This window comes from the organism of the source record quoted next, unplaced genomic scaffold, assembly GCF_019419815.1.
Source record: "Pyrus x bretschneideri cultivar Hongxiangsu unplaced genomic scaffold, Pyrus_bretschneideri_v1 Contig11, whole genome shotgun sequence".
Taxonomy (NCBI): domain Eukaryota; kingdom Viridiplantae; phylum Streptophyta; class Magnoliopsida; order Rosales; family Rosaceae; genus Pyrus; species Pyrus x bretschneideri.
Genome location: NW_025999402.1, coordinates 817,958 through 834,492, shown reverse-complemented (window position 1 = coordinate 834,492; position 16,535 = coordinate 817,958). Strand labels below are relative to the sequence as shown.

General features: G+C 36.3%; 2 protein-coding genes, 1 non-coding gene and 1 pseudogene across 3 annotated transcripts; 1 reads left to right on the top strand and 3 right to left on the bottom strand.

Moving 5' to 3' along the window:
* Nucleotides 1-2,139: 2,139 nt before the first annotated feature.
* LOC103931069 (transcription factor-like protein DPA) lies at nucleotides 2,140-7,506 on the bottom strand. The gene is made up of 13 exons (XM_048573600.1): nucleotides 7,251-7,506; nucleotides 7,108-7,183; nucleotides 6,887-7,007; nucleotides 5,181-6,056; nucleotides 4,651-4,829; nucleotides 4,418-4,485; nucleotides 4,236-4,279; nucleotides 3,872-3,937; nucleotides 3,612-3,749; nucleotides 3,441-3,509; nucleotides 3,055-3,153; nucleotides 2,573-2,643; nucleotides 2,140-2,480 (listed from the first exon to the last, which is right to left on the bottom strand). The coding sequence occupies exons 5-13, from the start codon at nucleotides 4,779-4,781 to the stop codon at nucleotides 2,306-2,308; spliced, it is 861 nt and encodes a 286-aa protein (XP_048429557.1). The 5' UTR covers nucleotides 4,782-4,829; nucleotides 5,181-6,056; nucleotides 6,887-7,007; nucleotides 7,108-7,183; nucleotides 7,251-7,506; the 3' UTR covers nucleotides 2,140-2,305.
* TRNAV-AAC lies at nucleotides 5,424-5,497 on the top strand. The gene has a single exon. It is a non-coding gene; the product is annotated as a tRNA-Val (tRNA).
* On the bottom strand, nucleotides 5,906-7,814 carry LOC103931088 (annotated as a pseudogene).
* A 6,824-nt stretch (nucleotides 7,815-14,638) lies between these two features.
* LOC103931070 (RING-H2 finger protein ATL33-like) lies at nucleotides 14,639-15,574 on the bottom strand. The gene has a single exon (XM_048573603.1). The coding sequence runs from the start codon at nucleotides 15,491-15,493 to the stop codon at nucleotides 14,846-14,848; it is 648 nt and encodes a 215-aa protein (XP_048429560.1). The 5' UTR covers nucleotides 15,494-15,574; the 3' UTR covers nucleotides 14,639-14,845.
* Between the last annotated feature and the right edge of the window lie 961 nt (nucleotides 15,575-16,535).

The following is a 16,535-nucleotide window of genomic DNA, read 5'->3' as shown; positions in this document are numbered from 1 at the left end:
TTTTTTTAGCCGAAGTATGAGGTATCCCACGCCCAAAAGTGTAGGAATAATCTCCACTGAGGCTTGGAAGGGTTAACGTATTTAAGCATACTCCTCGTTACAATCAAATGACACATATCTTTCCAAAATTTTTAATTTGAAAATCACCCGTGTTTATGTTAGCTTCGTGCCTCGAAACAAAGATTGGGGAGCAAACCTGATTGGAAATTCTACTACGTTTCCACTAGACCACTTGTCATGGTTAAACTCAAATTCTAGTTTTGTAGGCTTGTTTTCATAAGTTAACTAAAAATTAACTTAAACAAAACTTATTTGATGAAACCACAGAAAGTACGTATTTAGAGTTTTTGTACACCAAACAACCTTCAAACACAAATCAACTTTGGATACAGCCTAATCCTCAATCTTTTCCATATCCTCTCTCTCCGAGAAGATCGTAGCGTCTCTCTCTTCTAAAAAAAGAGACTATTTTTGCTCACCCCTTAACCCAAGATGACCACTTACCCACTTCCTCCGTTAGCTTAGTATAGATGCTATCGTCAATTAAAAAAAAACACACACACAAAGTTAGTCCCCCTACCAAAAAATCTACACTTGTCACATTCACTAACCATGATTATGTTGTGTATTTGATTAAATATTTATGGAAAAAAAAATAAACGAATTAAAAATAAAACTTACCATTTATTCCTATTCTCTCACCTTAAATAATAAATGATTGCAATCTTTAATTTCACACTCCCCCTTCCTCCTATCATCATAAAATAAAAGGAATTTTAACGAAAAACTCTTTGTACTGTTCATTTTAACGAAAAATCATATTTTTACATTAAAAATTCAATCCTGATACTATTCACTTTACCCTTTATTTTGTCTTTATCGTTAAAACTTAAAGTTTTCAAATCATTTTTATTATTTTTCCTTAAAATAAAAGTTCATGCCCGCACCATACCAGAAAACAATAACAATGTAAAGCAAATATGGCAATTTCATGAGCCACCAAGTTGTCATCTCGCCGTTGCCAATTACATGATATTATTTCGATTCTCGAAAGCTAGCTCATAAACATACCCTTCGTTCATATCAACTTCAAAACAATCACTAGGGTGGGCACGGGTTGGTTTGGATCGGTTTTGGGCTAAAACTAAAATCAAATTGACCTGGTTGATTTGGGTAAAATTGCAAACCGAAACCAATCCAGCTGGGTTTAAAATTGATTAAGTCGGTTAACCGAATGTGACGGGTTGATATGTATTGGTTCTCAATTTGTGTGAACATGAAAATACATAATAAATTTCTCTTCCAAAAGCTACAAAACATCTGGTCAATGTGAGTGATTGCTCAAAGGAAAGCACAAATGAAGCAATCCAAGAATAGCACCAAAGCAACAACTGCTGCAGTCTCCAAATGGTGCTCTTATTCTTCTCGAAGGGGACTCTTAAACTAATCAGGTTTTGTTTTCATGTGGTTGAAATGCGGTAATTCGTAAATAACTAACTATTTATATAACTACACGTATTAATTATAATTAAAAAAATTAAATTAAATATATGCGGATTGGTTTGGTTAACCGCACCTTAAGAATTTTGAGAACCGATCGCCAAACCGATTAAAGTTGGTGTGGTTCAGTTTAACCATCATAAAAAAAAAAAAAAAAACCAAACCGTCGGTGCAGTTCCGGTGGTTCAAACGGTTTTTTTTTTTTTTTTTCTTAAATGTCCAGCCCTCACTCTCTCTGCCACACAAGCCTACCAGCACCAACACAAGTTCAGTTGCACCAACGCTTATATGCACCTGCACTGCACACCCAGCCACGAATTCACCTGTATCATTTCGAATCACAACATCAATCCAATAATTTAATTGGTGGGAGATTGATGAAAGAATAAACATTAAGTTTTTAAATTTCACGAAATTATTTTTCTTTTAAGTGGAGATTTAATTAAATACATTGCTTAACCATGGCTAGTAAAAGAGACACGTGGCGCAATTTTGAAGAGAAATAACGGTCCCTTTAGGTTAGGGGGGTGCGGGAAAAAAAAAAAAAAAAAAAAGTCACTCTCCACGAAGATCTCTGCCAGCAAATTCCTCAGAGTATGAAGCTTGTTAAAGTATCAGCAAATTCCTTAAACCAAAAAATTGAAACAAAGTGCACATTTGATAACACAGGCTCGAGTTGTCGAAGAGACTTACATGAAACCATATAATTCAGAGGTAATTGTTGAGACCTTCAAAACATTCAGAACGATTTATACAGAGTTCTGGTAATAGGTGTGTCTCCGTTTGGTACCATCTCAACATTTGTTCATTTTGAATTAGGAATATCTGTTTCGGAGTTCCAGCGGAAAGGTCTGGTCAGAGCGCCGGAGCGTGGAGACGAGTGAACTGAAGCACTTTGAGAAGCATTTGTTCTTTCTGGCCGCTGGTGACGCTGCAATAACTTCACAATGGTTGCATCATCGTGCAAGGAGAAGGGTGTACTGCCAAAAAGACAATTTAACTAGTAAGAGAACGATTATTCAGAACTACTTTAAAGTGTCTCCAAAGCAACACAATGTATGTATATGGATACCTATTGAAGTCGAAGTACACCATGCGCATGTCTTCGGAAATCTCAACCTCAACACTAGCATGAGAGCTTGTCTAGAGACGGAAAAGAATTGAAAACTGTAATTACTGGTCATACACATAGACAAGCTGTTGAATACATTGCTTATATTGTGAACCCTATGTATTTATACAAGTTAGAACCCATGATTCTAATCCTTGTAAAACCAATACTTCTCGCACTTGATTTGAATGTGTTAAAGAAAGTTAGAGACGTTACACGAAATTGAACTATGGATACGGATGGTTGATTGATGGTACAAACATTAGGAACAGGGTATGCCTTCCTTTCAACATACTATCCTTTCCTACACATTCAACTCAAAAGGAATGAGAACCGCATGCATGCTTCAGTTGTGCGATCATTAGGACTCGGAACAGATTTTTTTTAAACTTTAGACAAGTCATAGTCATGCAAAACAGACAGAGGACAACAAAGTCATATACCTGAACCAGTATAAATGGCAACGAAAATCCTTCAGGAAGAGTGTTCCCATTCTTGAGCAACTGCTTATTGTGCAACATTAAATCTTTGAGATCTGCAATCTTTAACATATTTCCACAAAAATAAAAAAGACGATTAGAACATAAGCCGGTAGAGTAATTTCTTTGGGACAAATTAAACAATGCTAAATTCTATATTTTCTAGTCTTTATAGATTTTTTTACAAGAAATCACGCCAACTGGTTATTGCAATTTAACAACTAATGTTCCAACACAAGTCATACTAGCTAAACCATTCCTACAATGACAGAATAAGAGTCTAACAACACAAAAGACTCCAAAATCATGAACGAAGAAAACCAGACGTAAAGTATGTAAAACTTCGTTACTTGCTCCTCTAATTCTTTCAAGTGTGCCGTCTTCCTTCCAATCGTATTCACCAATTTGACACACTCTTCCTGAAAGGATCAAAAACCAAATCAACATTGTCAAATTATTCCATCCCATTATCGTATGGTATGTTGAGGTATCACATGATCAAGATAATGACATTCACTAACATTCATCCCTTCCAGATTCATTATACTTCTGTCTGGAGGACGCCCCTTCCACTTGATTTCCTTTTTAGCTGTTGTGACGATATCCAGTGCCTCAAGAACATGGAACACAGTATATACTCGACGTCGTACATTTTCAAACTGAGAAGTTGAAAAATCATTTTCACAACATACTTGAGTAATTTTCATGATGGAAAAATCATGGTAAAAGTAATGATTATTATAACTCAAAAATCAGTTCCATGTATTGTTCTGAATCGAACCTCTTTCGAACACTTTGCTGTTTCACAGTCATTTCCAGAAAACTCAGAAATTATCTCATCTGCAACCTGAACATCATCACTATAAATACTGATACTCAACCACTCACTGGTCAGATAAGCCAAAATAAATTACAAAACTCTGAAGATTGGGTGGCACTGGAAAACTTTCCTTCACATAACCACGACGAACTCCAAAATTTAATTAAATGAGAAGCCATACCCATTATCCGCAATGAAAAACCATAGATACACGATCCTATAAACAGTTACTAGCTACTACGTAAGGGATCTCTTAATTATTTTCCCCAACGCTCCTTCACCAAACAAACTTCATAGTTACTCTAGAAAAATAAAGAAAACATACCTTAGATAAGGTTGTTGTTCCCTTGCTCTCCAATATGTTGCAAACTGAAAAAGAAGAAGAGAATAAGATGTTGACTAGCCCCATCTCCTACAAGTAGTAATCTATTACAACGAATACGATAGTCTTCTTTCATTTCACAGACACATACACACAAATCTGAATCGTTCTTATGAATTACTGACCTCTTGAACTGAACTCTCGCAGACCTCCCGCCATTATTGCCGATGCCCTTTTCTTCTTTGGTGCATTTCTGCAGGAACAAAAAGAAAAGGAAAAGAAAAAAAAAGAAAACGTTTTTGAGAAACAAATGCCACTTGATGCAGCCATCAAGCAGCTGCATTTCAGAACTCAAAATTTTTCAAATGATAACATATGGATACGAAGAGCGAATAAACGAATAAGCCACTTGACTCACATCTCAACAGAACTTTGGGCACTCTCGGAAGCAGCTGTATTGTTCATCACTGAAGCTGAAACAGAACTTGCTGCACTAGAATCTTTCTGAGAGAATCCACTAGAAGAATCCCCTGAGTAATTATCATCCATATTGTTCTAGTATCTACACTTGGCAGTGATCCTCAAATTCCTAAGTTCCTGCAAATTCAACATAAAAATTCAAAAAAAAAAACTAGGTGTTTACAGTTTGAATTTGTTTTTTGCATCATGAAAGGAAAGAGACCAAATTGATGAGTTTCCAAAAAAAAAAAAAAAAAAATCAACTCAGAATGACCAAAAACTAATTGAATTAAAAAAATAGAGAGTGAGCAAATTGATGAAGTTCAAATTTACTAGAACAATGAGAATCCAGATATTGTTCATCAATAAAAAAAGTACAGAAAATAATTTAAAAAATAATTTCAATGATCATGTATTTGTGGGGTTAAATTTCAACAGATAATGAAAAAAATGGAGGCATTCAACTGGAAAAATAGTGAAATATGTAACCTGAAGAGGGAAGGTTAAGCTTTTCGAAAGGAGGAACGCGAAACCCTAAAACTAGAGGGGTTTTTGCAGCATATTTGGAGTTCCCGCTTTCCGCGAATACGAAGTAGGAACAGTCTCAGATGAACCCAGGTCCCAAAGGGAAGCCCAGAGACCAATTGACGAAATTGCCCATCCAAGTGGGTCAGCCTGTGTTTGATTTTTATTAGTAGTATTATAGTATGTGGTGCTGGATTAGATTACCAAGGTTTCGTGGTGTAGTTGGTTATCACGTCAGTCTAACACACTGAAGGTCTCCGGTTCGAACCCGGGCGAAGCCACTAATCATTTAAATGTTTTTTGCTGTGAGATGAAGTTCTGATTAACCTACGACTGTCCGATCAGTCTGTTTTGTTTTCATTTCTTCTCTTTTTGTGATGAAAAAACCTTCGTCTTTGAATCCTTAGTTGTTACTGTTGAATTGAGCAGTCTGGAGCTTGAAGATCAACAATAGTATGACAATCCGTAATACAGATACATTACGTCCTATCGTGGCAGAAACGATTCATGGGGGGGTCAGAGCTTAACACAAAAAGAGAAGAAATAAAAAGACACATTACGTCCTTCAAATGTACTGGTAGAAGGAGCTCCGCTTTGGACCATGTCGTTGTAATGTTCCAACGTTAGATTGATTGGATTTGCCTTCGGTGGGCTATTCCACCTTATATAATGCAGGTTATGATTCACGCTTAGTCCTTATGGCTGCAGGCAACAGTGTGGAAGTAGCCCTCTGGGGATGACAAGAAGTTGGTGTAGTACATGAGGAAAGTACGGGGAAGATTGTCCCACCCCAAACACAGAATCCGAGAAATTACTTCGTCAGCACCACCCACGTCGATCCTGAAAGTAGAAAGTTTTAGGTTCAAGGTGTGCAAAATCAAATGGTACAACAAACCATCAGCCACAGAGAGTGCAACTGACAAAGATAGATTACAGTTCCACAATCCACTACAAGTTCCCAACAAGTACAATAAGTTAGTTTGCATCAAGTAAATGGCACATTCAGACTCCCAATCAAGGTCACAAAAACCAAATATATAAAAACGCCAGGTTACAACTTAAGTGTTAAACATGACTATTGCGACAGCACACTTGTTAAAAATCTAAAGAAACACTGATGGTACGTTTTCCAATATCATACTGATGTTGGAGATAATCGAATGCCTCCAGTCTTGCGAAACACAGAAATTATCTAATTTCATTAGAAATGGTACTCGGCGCTAAAGCTGCATTGGTTATTTGAAGAAAGCACATTGAACACATAGTTCTAAGAAATACCAGATACTTTATGCTTTTTCTTCTCAAGGTAAATGATGTAATGCAAAATTACAGTAAGGAGGCTGTACAGAAAGCTTAAAACTAAAGAACCAAATTTGTTTTGGGCTTTTTGAAGCAGTATTAATAGGGTTTAGGGTATGAAAATTGTGAAACCATTTCCATGTCATCACTTCCGATTCACCTAACAAACCCTACCACTAGTATAACAAGTGTTGATGCATACATTGTATTAGCACACACAAGCATCCATTAGCAGTACTAGCAGAATCCACTCGGTCCTAGCTTTCATAGACTCAACTGGAAAATAGGAAATCATACACTTCTATCCTAGCCAGCACAAGATAACTAAAGCAGAACAACGTATGCTATGCTTAAGTGTAAAGGAGTAGTACCCATGTATAACTTGAACGAAACGAAGCCGGAATTGATCTTCCCTCTTTCGCCCAAAACACACCGGATTTCATAGAGTGGTACAAACCAGGATCAATAATAACAGGCCTTGCTCTTTGATTTCTGCAACATTTGCACAATGTGAGAAACTATAAAAACCACGTCCAACGCTCGAACTCGAAACAAACATGTTAAAATTTAAAAAGCATTATGCTTTACTCACTCTTTCCAACCAATATTGCTTGTGTGCTCCAAGAAATTGAGCTCCCTTGGCAAGAACGAAAATATATGCAACAGATCTAGATAACCCAAATAATAATTAGTAAACATAATTAACCCTTAATCAAAAAAATTAACTAGATTTACCGCAAATAGTAAAGCTTAATAAACCAATCCCAATGCCCGCTTCAGCAAAATCGCAATGGCGTAGAGCGTGGAGGCAGTCATGGTGGGGCCTTGGCGGTGACCAAATTGGCGTTCCCGATCACCATCGCGTTCCGAAACTCCCGAATCGCGCCCTCCGATTACACGTACTTCTCCAGCTCGAGCCGCTCAACATCAGAAGCTTCGAGATAGGTGGAGTAAATAGTAATTCCTTGGGTGGTAAACCGCCGCAGCTGGGGGCCATCGCCCTTGGAGCCCGATATGAGGTAGGCGAATCGTTTCGGAAGCCCCAACCGGTGGTTGTTTTCGTCGTCGGTGTTCTCCGTCACGTCTTCGAAATTCCGGTCGAGGGTAGTGAATTCGCGTTGCTCGAAGTAAAAATCGGCCGCGGCGGAGGAGGAGTATTTACCGTGTCCGGCGAGAGTTAGGGTGAGGAGGAAGAGGAAGAGGAAGAGGAGGGAAGTGGCGGTCAAAATCATGAGCCATTGAGAGCGAGCTCTTTTCATGGCGGTGAGGTGGGTTTTTGGGAGAGTATTTATCAAAAATTAATTCTTAATTTCAAAAATATCATTTTTTATAAAATCTTTTAAATATATTTAAAATTTCACTTAAATAAACACAAATACTTTCAAATTTAACAATCAAATATATTAAAGACTTTTTAGCCTAAATGATTCGTGACATTGACATAACTCCTTAATCTGGTCCTTAACAATTAATGATAATCAATAGTAGTGTTCTTGAATTTATCTATCGTGAATCATTTTAGTCTTTCTTTGAATTTGTTCATCGTGATCGTTTTAGTTTTTTTTGTGAAAAATTTGTTAATTGCTCTGTTAGTGTGATGATGTGGTGTCACATGGGTCTCACAAATACAATCATATAATGACATGTGGATTAACTTTAAAAACTATTTTTATATTTAAAACTAAAAATGATATTAGTAAGAAAAAAGACGTTGAAGGCATGATTGAAATTATGCTGCTCCCACTTGCAGTAACTGCGGCAGTGATCAATGTCGGTGATGACGGGGTCAAAGGGGATAGGGTTGTGGTGGTGGAGTGTAGAAGCGAAGGTGAAGTTGAACCGGAGCTTGAGGTGACAGTATCTAAAAAGCCTTTAATTTATTTAATTGTTAAATTTGAAGGTATTTGTGTCTATTTAAGTAAAATTTTGGATATATTTGAAAGTTTTTATAAAAAATGACATTTTTGAAGTTAAGAGTTAATTTTTGGTTATATTCAATAAATACTATTTTTGGGAAAATTGGTAAAAAAAAGATGAGAGATTTGTGGATTATTTGGGCGGATGTTTGGAGGGAGGAGTCTTGAGCTAAGACCCAATTGTGACTCTATAATCGTGGCCGTGGGGCAAATTTGGAGATTAAAATTCGAATATTTTTCGGATATAGAAAAAAAAAATCGTGAATATCATTAAATCAGAGAGTTGATTTTTCGTGTTTCTGTGCAAGAAACAAACTAGAGAAGGAAATAGAGATAATGAGAGAGAGAGGAAGCGAGAGTGAGCGTGTCATTGGCCCCAACTATTACACCGAGCTTTTTAGAGGGATATCCAAGCAAGTGTGAATTGAACCTCAAAAGTGAGACCGGATAAATTCTATGAGTACTATTTAATACATAAGTGCACCTAACAACTAGATCTATATTATTAATCTTATTCGATCACTTATACGAATAGCCAAACGAGACCTATCTAATATAACGTCTCTTGAATAATTATAGCCTCAGCTTGCAACACAAAAAAAAAAAGACCAATAGAAAAAGATACGTATATAACATATGTGACAATTAGCATTTTTTTATTAAGAAACCCAAAGTAGCCTCAAGATCAGATTTAACACTACTATTAAAGCTAATTCTAACTTAAATATTAGTACGAGGAATTCAACCATACTCCTTAAAGTTTTTAATTTATCATCGTTTTTAAATTACATAGCTGCTCTCTTAAGGTTATTATTTTGAGGACCTCACAAGTTTTTTTTTTCATATCAACTTAAATAATCTCTGTTACGCAAAAACAAAATAAATACTAACTAATAAAAAAATGAGAAAAAGGTTTCACGTCATGTCGAATCTCTTTCAGTTGCAAAACCTAATCTTTTTGTCGAATATCTAAATCCAGCAAATCCAATTGTATAAAACCCTAATAACTTTACACATCCAATTTTATTTAACATAATCATTTTGCGGGATTATTGTGTTTCGGTATAACGGGGTTTATTTAAGTTGATAGCTTAATCCACCTTAAAATTAATCTGAGAGCTCATATAATAAAAAGCAATGCTTGGCAATATTCTCCTAAGATTGGGAGAGAAAAAAAACAATGTTTGGCTACTCAAGAATGATTAAGAATTCTTACTCAAAATTCTTCATGTTCAATTCAAAGAACTTAGTGTTTATAATCGAAACCATTTATATAATGAAAAGTACTCTATAAAGACCATCTTTGCAAAAAAATGAATTAAAACTAAGATCGTTTAATCAATCAACTATAACAAACTGAAATAGATTGTAATGCTTTTACCATTTATGTCTCTCAATTTTCATATAGTTCAATGTCTAAAAGACCTTAGTTTTAATTTATTCTTTTTTTCTCAGAGATGATCTTTATATAGTAATTTGTTACATGAATGGTTCTGATCATAAATACGAAGTTCTATAAATCAGAAACATAAAGTTTTGAGTAGAAGCTCTTACTTATCTTTTGAATAGCCAAGTATGCTCCAAAATAAATATAACTAAGGACTGTATGAATCAATCTTGGGGAAAAGTCTTTGTGTTTCAAGACACAAATAGGATTAGTGATAGGAGCATATTCATGCGACTTAATTAGCTTGTTCTCGTGCATTTATGTTGTGTTTACTTATCTATTTCAGTGTTTAAGGCCACTTTTGTGTATTTTCAGATTATAAGGCCAAAGTGTGCAAGAAGATGCAAAGTGGAGCTTTTTGGAGCGAAAGAGGAATGAATGAGTTGAAGACTTGAAGAAATGACGAATTCCTACTCCAACGATGAATTCTTACCAAAACGAGGAATCCTACTCAAACAAGGTTTCCTATTTTTAGGAAAGTTAACCCTAAGTTTCCCGTTTTGGTAACCTTTCCTAAATCTTAAACGTCCGTATTTTCTAGCCACTTTGAAGTCCTTGTAGGCGCTTTAGGACACAAAACGAATGCCCTAGCCCAAATTCCAACCAATGCCGTGGGCTTTAGCCCAAGTCCTTTCCCTTGCCATGCAAGGGGAGGCATTTTAGGCCCAAATCCATGCATTAAGCCCTTCACCCTAATTCTTCCTCCTAATTAGTGCATCCCACCATTCCATTCCATAATTTCCATTAGTGCATCCCACCATTCCATTCCATAATTTCCATTAGTGCATCCCACCATTCCATTCACACTTAAATGCCCATTATCCCATTTTTTTTAGCTTTTAATTCCACACCATCCCATTATCCTTTACATCCACTAAACCATGCATCCACATTCACCTAAATAAACCCTAAATTACATCCACTAAACCATCCATCCACCATAATTCCCACCATCCACACCTTTTCCCATCCACCAAATACCTTAAACAAACATCCATTAACACCCATTCTCTTCCTATAAATACCCATTCATTCCATTCACCAAATCATCTCATTTTCCATTGTAATACACAAACACTTCCCCTTCTCCATCTTCTCCATTTCCACTCCATTCCACACTTCCATCCCCCCAACCAACCTATCCTTAAACCTTGTGCTACAACAACGAGGAAGAGAAGAGTGCCTAAACGTTCATACAATTCAAGTTTGAGTTGTTGGAATGTTTAGGTGTTTCTTTGATTTCAAAGTTTCATTTTAATTCTCTTTGTTTTGTACGTATAAGGAATGGAAGAGAAGAGTGCTTAAACGTTCATACAATTCAAGTTTTGAGTTGTTGGAATGTTTAGGTGTTTCTTTGATTTCAAAGTTATGAGGAACTAAACCCCCTTTAGCTAGGGGGTGATTCGAAACTATGTTTATATTTGCAATATGAATTGATTAACTTTCGTTGGAATTTCATAAGTTGTGAATTCAATTTGTTTAACCGTTTGATTGATAACTTATTTATGAATGTTTATTAAGAATGCGCGCTTAATTTTCATGCATAAATATGACGCTAGAATATAAGTGAATTTCACCTAATCGTTATGAACTTATATTCACAAGTAGTGGAGGTTGCTTATAAACAATCGCGTTAAATGAATTCTTGGCACGAGTTTCATGCTCATCATAGTAACGAATGCCTCGTCAACACTTATAGTTTTCATAATGCTTAATGATCTTTGATTGTATCTTTATTGTGCTGTTCACGTAAAGGACTTTTGGAGAATGTTGTGAATTGCGTTGCGCAAACCCATCCAATTCATTAACTTAAGGAAAACTTGACGGTTAATTTAAGCGGACCTAATTAATCCGGAGTGTTGAGTTTCATAATTTATCGAAAGACCAACTGAGAATCAATCTTGTATGCAAGTATAACATGTGTGGAGAAGAACCCCTTAGCTAGCCTTCATTCCATTCATTCCATCACAAATTCATATTTACATTCCGCTTAGTTTGTTACTTTGTTTTGTTATTTCAATTTTCGTCAAATCAAAACTTTTTCCCCCCCCTTTTACTTTCTTGTTCTTTTTAGTTAGAAATCATTTTAGTTTGTGTTTTTAAAGCATTTTGAGTCTTTTGGTTTGTCTTAGTGTTTTAACGTTTAGTTTCACATTCTTTGAGTCTAGTTTAGTGTTTTATCTTGTTTTTACGTTCTTAAGTCAAAATCCAAGTGATTAACAATCCCTCCTAATCCCCGGTCCAGAACGATCCCTACTTTTACTTATACTACAATTGTCAAAAAGAGGGTTTAATTTGTGCGCGTATAAATCTCGCATCAATTAGAATGATGTTATCCATACATTTATTTTTAGGCCTATTTGTCGATATTCCCCCTTAACTTGTAACCTAATGTTAATTTACCTCCTGAACTTTAATTTTAGCCAATTACTTCCCTATATTTATGGCCAAATTCCCATCTTTCCTTAAGTGTCACACATTTTGTCCATGGTTCCGTTAGTTTGGAGGTCAAAGTAGTCATTTGGATCCAAACATTTTTGTTTCCTTTTTGAATTAGCATATGGGATTCGACCAAAAAGAAAGGATTAGCATCTGGGACTTGTCGGGGTTGTGGGTGGGCTTCCAAAATAGGAGCAATTTTTCGGTGTACCCGGTACACCAAAAAAATTTGGTGTACCCTCACTCATAATGGTGAGGGTGCACCAAAAAAATTTGGTGCACCCTCACTTTTTGTACACCAAAAAAATTCTAATGAGTGAGGGTACACCTAAAAATTTTCCCCAAAATAGTCCGGGGGGGGGGGGGGGGGGGGGGGGGGGAGGGGATCGGCCGCGTGGGGTGTGGTGTGGATTCGCATAGAGAAGGGGAAGGGGGATCACAATCAGGAATCTGGGACTTGCCGTTTGAGGTTGTGGGTTGGGTGGGGAATGGGTAGGCATCTAGAATTAGGGGTGGCTGGTGGTTCGAGGTTTGGGGTGGGTGGGAAGGGTGGTTTCTTTATTATTTTTTTATTTTTTAGTATAAATCATGGATAAAATGTGAGAAATTTAAACGGCAGGAGGGAATTTAGCCATAAACAAAAATTTAGGGGGGTAATTGACAGAAATTAAAGTTGAGAGGGTAAATTGGTAATCAGTTACAAGTTTAGGGGGGAATTTCGACAAATACCTCTTTATTTTTACTTTCTACACAGCCTTTGTTAATTTTGTCATTTGACCTTCTTCAATTCATTTAGAGGTGTGCTATCCACACACCCTAAATTACTTCTCACACACCCTTTGTTAATTTATATTCGTTGATCTTCTTCAATTCATCCGATCTAACCGCCGAAAATTAGAAGGATGTGTGAGAAGTAAAATAGGATGTATGGATATCACACCTCTTTATTTAATCCGACGACAAAAAATTAAGAAAATATGTAAAAAATAAAAATAAGTGTGAATTTCACCAACTATAAGATTATAGGACAATGGGAATGGGTACAGGCTTTGGTACGAAGTGGGCCTCGTTATACGAGGACTCAATTTATTGGTGTGACATTGAAAATTTTGCCTTCATTTAACCATGCATTTGGAATCCCCATAAAGGTAACCTTTTTTTCCTTTGTCCAAATAAGCACAAAACAAATATTGTACACAACATTGATCATGTGATGAGCCGAATATATCTCCAGTTGCATGTGAAAATATCTCTGCTTTCAAGATAAGATTAGAAGTTCTGCATGATCATCGACCTTCCTTTTGAAGGATAAGTCCTTGTTAAAAACAGTACCGAAAGAATATGTATATTTGAAGGGATGTGGCAACTTATTTACAAAGAATAATGCTAGGAAGATCAATTTTTTTAATAAAAAAGCTACTTTTACTATCTAGATGTATCATCATTTGTACGATCTCTCTAATAAAGATGGAATTCACATACGTTGACGGATCCTACCTCTATTAGAATAATGATACAAATAATGGTACAACTAGAGGTAAGTGTAACATTTTCTCATTTTAAACCAAATTGCAAATCCAATGTGTGTCAACTATATAAAACAAGCACGTTAACCAACATTTAATTAAACTTAATCATCTATAATCACATCATTTGATTTGCAAATTTAGTTTAAAAAATTTATCACTCACCCATTTATGAAACATCAAATGGGTTGTTGACAACTCTCCAAAGGTAGATTCTTGGCAACTTCTTGCTATATAATATTGTAATTTATCAATGTAAGCAATATGGTCCAATAAAACGTTTGTTAATTTGGTTGTTTTTGACCCAAAAAAAAATGGTTGTTTATAATTTTTAATTAAATTTCAGAGAACAATAACACCATTATGTGTAGTATGAACTCATACTGGTTTAAAGAAAACTTTTATGACTCAACCACTCCACTACACTCTTTGTCAATACTCACCAAGCAAATAAATAAATAAATAAACTTTGGTTAAATCTTAAAAATCTCTTAAAAGTCATACTTTTTTTTAACCTACAGGAAGAAGTTCAAAACAGTAGCAAAATGCCAAAATGTTCTCCATCAATAAGCAAAAATCCTCTTCAGTGTTTTAATTTTCTTTCAGTGATTTTAATCAATTATATTTGTATGTGTTAGACTGTGATTACATTAAAAAAACTAAATGAGAATTAAAATTTAAATGCAACATCATCTGGTGTGTACAGATCAAAAACACGAACAGTATGAGTTTCAAGTTTCAATCTTTAACCCCCAAATATTTTTTATATATATATATATGTGATATCCACCAGCGACCCAGAAATATATGAAAATTCAAATTTCAGATGGTCTTCAAATTATAGAAATCATAGATTAACTACTAGTTCCTGGCATTTCTCTCAAACCCTAATTCTCACTACAGATATAAGTTTACAACTTCTGTCGGCGAGTTTTTGAAAAACTTCGGAAAAGAAAAAGAGAAAAAGAATTAAGCCACCAAAATCCCAGAAAGAATTAATTGTCAAACCATGGCAGAAGCATCAGGCAAACCTTGTTGCAGATCATCACTGCCTCTTACTCCAGCAGCCGCCGTCCGATTATCACCATTACTCCGATCAACGGCGACTGAAGCTCGACAAATGGGGCAGTTGGAGTGATCCTTAAGCCACATGTTTATGCACAGAGAGTGGAAAGAGTGTTTGCAGACGCAAAGCTGCCGGACCTCTTCGCCGTCGGCAAACAGAGACAGGCACACAGGGCACTCTGTTCCGATTTCCTTAACGTGGGCTTCCTTCTGGTACTTGAGCTCCGAAATTACGTCGTTTTTGTTTTGGGTGTTGGGTTCAGTTTGGGTGGGGCCGGGGGCGGTGGTGGAGGTCCGGTGGGGTCGCCGGCGAAAAGGGTTTGGAGGGAACTTGATGGCGAAGAAGAAGGCGTAGACGAGAGCAGGGATGGTGATGACCGCGATGAGGCCGAGGATAAATTCAAGGGCGGAGAAGTCAACGCTCCGAGGCGGTGCTGGGAAGGGTGGCGGTGGTTTGTTTAGAAAGGTGGGTGCGCTGTCCATGAGGAAAGGTGGCGGTGGCGGTGGTTTGTTTAGAAAGGTGGGTGCGCTGTCCATGAGGAAAGGTGGCGGTGGTTTGTTTAAAACGGGGGGTGCGCTGTCCATGATGAGAGAGAGAGAGAGAGAGAGAGAGAGAGAGGTGAGGTTTTGGGGTTCTATTTGTGTTTTTGTTTGTTTGAGGTGTTGTGGTGGAGTTTTCTTTGGGTTTGTGAAGAGCAATTATTGATGGGAACGTGTGTGGGGTTTGAGGACAAGTTTCAAGTAATTTTGATGATGGATCCATATTTTACCACAGTTAGTATGATCATGGTGAGATATGACTTATTAGTCATTCTCTCGTGTCACTAATTATTTATTACGTAACAATGTATATTAGATAGTTTACTTTTTAAAAAGTTGAAATGAACATCTCACATTCAAGATACATATAATTTTGTTATATTTATGTGGTAGAGAACTATTGTTGGCAACCCAAATTCGTAGTCATGCATTCTTCTCATTCCAACTTTTCTTTTGTAAAACAGTAATTGAGGCATGTGTTATCACTATTTTGGGGTGTTAAAAATAATTCAAATGCAGTGATATGTCATACGGGCTAATATGGATAAATTAGAAGCATCCATAGCAGAGTTACAACCACACTGAAAAATTTATGGATAGATATTCAACAAGTTGGTATATCTTTTCTTTAGGAAGAATGAGGAATTCAACTCAAATAGCAAACTATAAAATATCAGCATACACAAACTGAGCCTAAGGGACTCTAGTAGCATCATCTATGCGAGCTGGTCTAATCCAAACATGAGGCTCATCAAATTCAAGAACACTAACATCCATATTAAAACTTCAGTTAGCCAAATGATCCGTCACAACATTCTTCTCTCTCTGTAAATGTGTTTCAACTCACATATCCTCAATTGTCTTATCATTAATATATAGCTATGCATAATTGTGTCCAAAGGATGGAAATCATCAACGTTTGCTTCAACAACATAACAATAACCTTAGGAACCATCTCAATACTAAGATTAGTATCACCCTTATCAAAAGCAAGCTGTAAACCAAAGTATAAACTCAACAACATCACAAACCTTGATGTTGGTATTTTTTTACACCAGCTTTGTCTTGGTCCTATTAATAAGGGATC

What these genes read in the sequence shown, in the direction of transcription:
- LOC103931069 (XM_048573600.1), bottom strand. Translation starts at nt 4,781, where the DNA reads ATGGATGATAATTACTCAGGGGATTCTTCTAGTGGATTCTCTCAGAAA. An exon ending in TGCCATTTATACTGGTTCAG is followed by an intron (nt 2,644 to 3,054) that starts GTATATGACTTT and finishes TTCCGTCTCTAG; the next exon opens with ACAAGCTCTCATGCTAGTGT. An exon ending in GTGTACTTCGACTTCAATAG is followed by an intron (nt 2,481 to 2,572) that starts GTATCCATATAC and finishes TCTTTTTGGCAG; the next exon opens with TACACCCTTCTCCTTGCACG.
- LOC103931070 (XM_048573603.1), bottom strand. Translation starts at nt 15,493, where the DNA reads ATGGACAGCGCACCCCCCGTTTTAAACAAACCACCGCCACCTTTCCTC.